The 3,131-nt window shown below is 41.6% G+C and overlaps 1 protein-coding gene across 1 annotated transcript in view; it reads right to left on the bottom strand.

Moving 5' to 3' along the window:
• The window catches only part of LOC105809549 (rho-related GTP-binding protein RhoG-like), an 8,173-nt gene continuing 5,042 nt past the window's right edge, over positions 1–3,131 (bottom strand). Inside the window, exons 2-3 of the mRNA XM_012643388.1 lie at positions 2,020–2,102; positions 1–1,101 (exon numbers count right to left, since the gene is read on the bottom strand). Coding sequence (XP_012498842.1) covers positions 511–1,086 — 576 coding nt within the window. The 5' untranslated portion in view covers positions 1,087–1,101; positions 2,020–2,102 and the 3' untranslated portion in view covers positions 1–510. The remainder of the gene's footprint in view (positions 1,102–2,019; positions 2,103–3,131) is intronic.

Genomic DNA, 3,131 nt, shown 5'->3' on the forward strand with positions numbered 1-3,131 from the left:
AAAAAAAAAAAAAATTATCTATCTATCAGATAGTCTATCAGAAAGTTTAAGGCAACAATTTGAAAACAGAATAATCTTGTCCTGTGAGACACTTGCTCAATGGTAAATATAGCAAGGAAAGCTAAAATTAGATTTAAAAGCAGACAAGCAAAAGCCCACAAAGAACAGTACTAGACTGCTCTGGTCAGTCGTGGCCTGGCAAGGAGAGAAAGGAACAGCACTGAGTGGCGTCTCCTCTTAACACTTTGACAGGGGACGGACGGATGGAGACAGACACACACACACACACACACACACACACACACACTTCCTCCATAAGGGTCAGACCAAACTTCAAAGCAGCCATGTACCAACTAATTAGTCTGTCTTCATTCTTCCAAAAGCCAAATATCCTGGAGTCTAGAGTTTCTAGTAGAAGAGAAAAATGGCTCATGCTGGCACTCTTAACTGCTGTCGAAGGAATCCCCTCCCTTAAACTCCTTAGGTGCAGCCCCACGTAGCACCCAAAAGCTATAAGAGGATGCACTTCTTGGTGTTCTTCTTTGTGGCAGGGTAAAGCACAGCCCGGACAGCTTCTGAAAATACCTCACGCACCCCATCCTGCATCAGGGCCGAACATTCCAAATACTTCACAGCCCCCACCTGCTTAGCCAAGGCAGCGCCCTGTTGAGGAGTTGTGGGCACTAGGCTCTGCTCCTTCAGCTTCTTCACTGTTTCGAGGTCACTCCGCAGGTCTCTCTTGGTGCCTACCAGCAGAACAGGTACATTGGGGCAATGATGGGAGACCTCTGGGTGCCACTTATGCCTCACATTGGCATAAGAGGATGGGTTGCCAATGGAAAAACAAATGACAAAGATATTGGTCTGGGGGTAGGAGAGTGTTCGCAGTCGGTCATACTCCTCTTGGCCAGCGGTGTCCCACAGGTTCAGGCTGACGATTTGGCCATCCACAGATGTCTGGGCACTATAGTTGTCAAAGACAGTGGGGATATACTCCTCAGGAAAGGCATTTGTTGTATAACTGATGAGGAGGCAGGTTTTACCTACAGCCCCATCTCCTACAAGCACACATTTGATTGTCTGCATTCTTCCCTTGTAATCCTATGTATAAGAAAGAAAGAGAAAGAATGTTCAGAGATATTTGGTCAATTTAGGGATCCAATGCTTTATAAATATTTCTCTCTTGAGGACCCTTCCACTCTCTATCCCCTTAATGCTATAGAAGAGTCAGCTGCAAAAGTTTGTATAGGGCAAGAGCTCTTATCCTGGAGTCTATGGACTGCCAGAGGATAAGTTTTACTAGCTATGTACAATATTATGTATATGTCTACAAGTGAATTTTTCTGTAAAGAAGATCCAAAGCTGTCATAAGATCCTCCAAAAAAATTAAATTAAAAAAGCTATAAGCTGAAAAAGATTTTAAAAAACATTCATATACACAGGCATTTATGTTAACACTGTTGTCACATGGTCCAGATATAGTGTATCTAAGGTGCTAAAATATTCTAGGTGCTCAATAAATTGTAACTGATTTAAAAAATTTTCCTAGCATTCTGGGAGGCCGAGGCGGGCGGATCGTTTGAGCTCAGGAGTTCAAGACCAGCCTGAGTAAGAGCGAGACCCTGTCTCTACTAAAAATAGAAAGAAATTAATCAGACAACTAAAAATATATAGAAAAAATTAGCCAGGCATGGTGGCGCATGCCTGTAGTCCCAGCTACTCGGAAGGCTGAGGCAGGAGGATCACTTGAGCCCAGGAGTTTGAGGTTGCTGTGAGCTAGACTGACGCCACGGCGCTCACTCTAGCCCGGGCAACAAAGCGAGACTCTGTCTCAGAAAAAATAAAAAAAAAATTGGTATATTAAAGTTTCCAAGGTCAAAACAAAAGAAACATGGCTCTCGCTTTGGGTCTGTGGCTATAGACTCAGCAAAGGAACCTCCATTTCTGAAAAACAGTGACATCGTAATACTGGACAGAAAGGAAGACAAGTCAAGCTGAGCCATATAGAAAAGTGATTACCTGTCAAGGCTCTGAAGTCAGACTGCCTGGAGTCAAAAACCAGTCCTCCTTCTAAGCTTTGTGAACTTGCACAAGTTTTTCACCTGAGGGTTAAATGAAAGAAGGCATGGGTAGTACTTATCCATTCTCATTAAGTACTTAGGCAGTATTCATTAAGTGTTAGAAGCTAGAATGACTTCTTAATAGTTATTCTACTATTCTACTAGGGAAGGCAAAAATTCAGTAATATGGTTATAATGCTAGACAAACCAGGGATCTCATCCCCTCTGAGTAAACTACAGGTCATAATACAAATACTCTTGTTCATTTCTTCATGAACCAAGTAGTTCAGAATAAATGATATGATAGAGATGATCTCCAAGAAGCATGTTTACTATGAGCTCCTATATTTATGCCTCCATATTAATACCCCATCAATGTCCTACACTCAAATTAGGCCGCAAAGCACTCCATTTTCTGTAGGTTCTTAACTACTGCCCTAATTTCAGATCCAATCCTTACAGCATTAAATTCTTCAAGTTGTCAGAACATGGAAGAAAGGGGATAGTCATATGTATTTGGTTACAGAAAAATATCTGAGAATTAATTTCTCACTTCGAGGATTTAGAGGAATAGATACATTCTCCATCCTATTGTCTTAATAGCTAAGATCTATATTAGGCCCATATCATAGGACAAAAACAAAATAAACAAAACACCTCATTTTGGGTCAAGGTGAAGAAAACTGGCCCTCAGAGCAGGCTTCCCACAAGCCCACTAGGGGTAGCTCTCTCCCCACAAAGAACCAATTCTGAGCAGCTAGGCCTTCCACCTAGAAGTTGTCTTAAGTCGTCTTTAGCACAGGTCCCACAGCTAAAAGAAATCCAGAGCATGTAAGTTTAGATCTGGTAGGCGACCACCCCAGGGTACTCAATGACCAGCAGCTCCGTATCTTTTTCAGATTTTTAAAATTTTTTTTTAAATTTTTACTGATTGACAGTTTTCATAAACTGTCTTTTTCCATCTAGGAATAGGCATAACTGATCGAACACACAAGGTCAACAGAAACAGGGCAAAGTTACCACCACATTTCTTTTTTTTTTTTTTTGAGACAGAGTCTCACTCTGTTGCCC

This window comes from Propithecus coquereli, unplaced genomic scaffold (assembly GCF_000956105.1).
Source record: "Propithecus coquereli isolate 6110/MARCELLA unplaced genomic scaffold, Pcoq_1.0 Scaffold101, whole genome shotgun sequence".
Classification (NCBI taxonomy): Eukaryota; Metazoa; Chordata; class Mammalia; order Primates; family Indriidae; genus Propithecus; species Propithecus coquereli.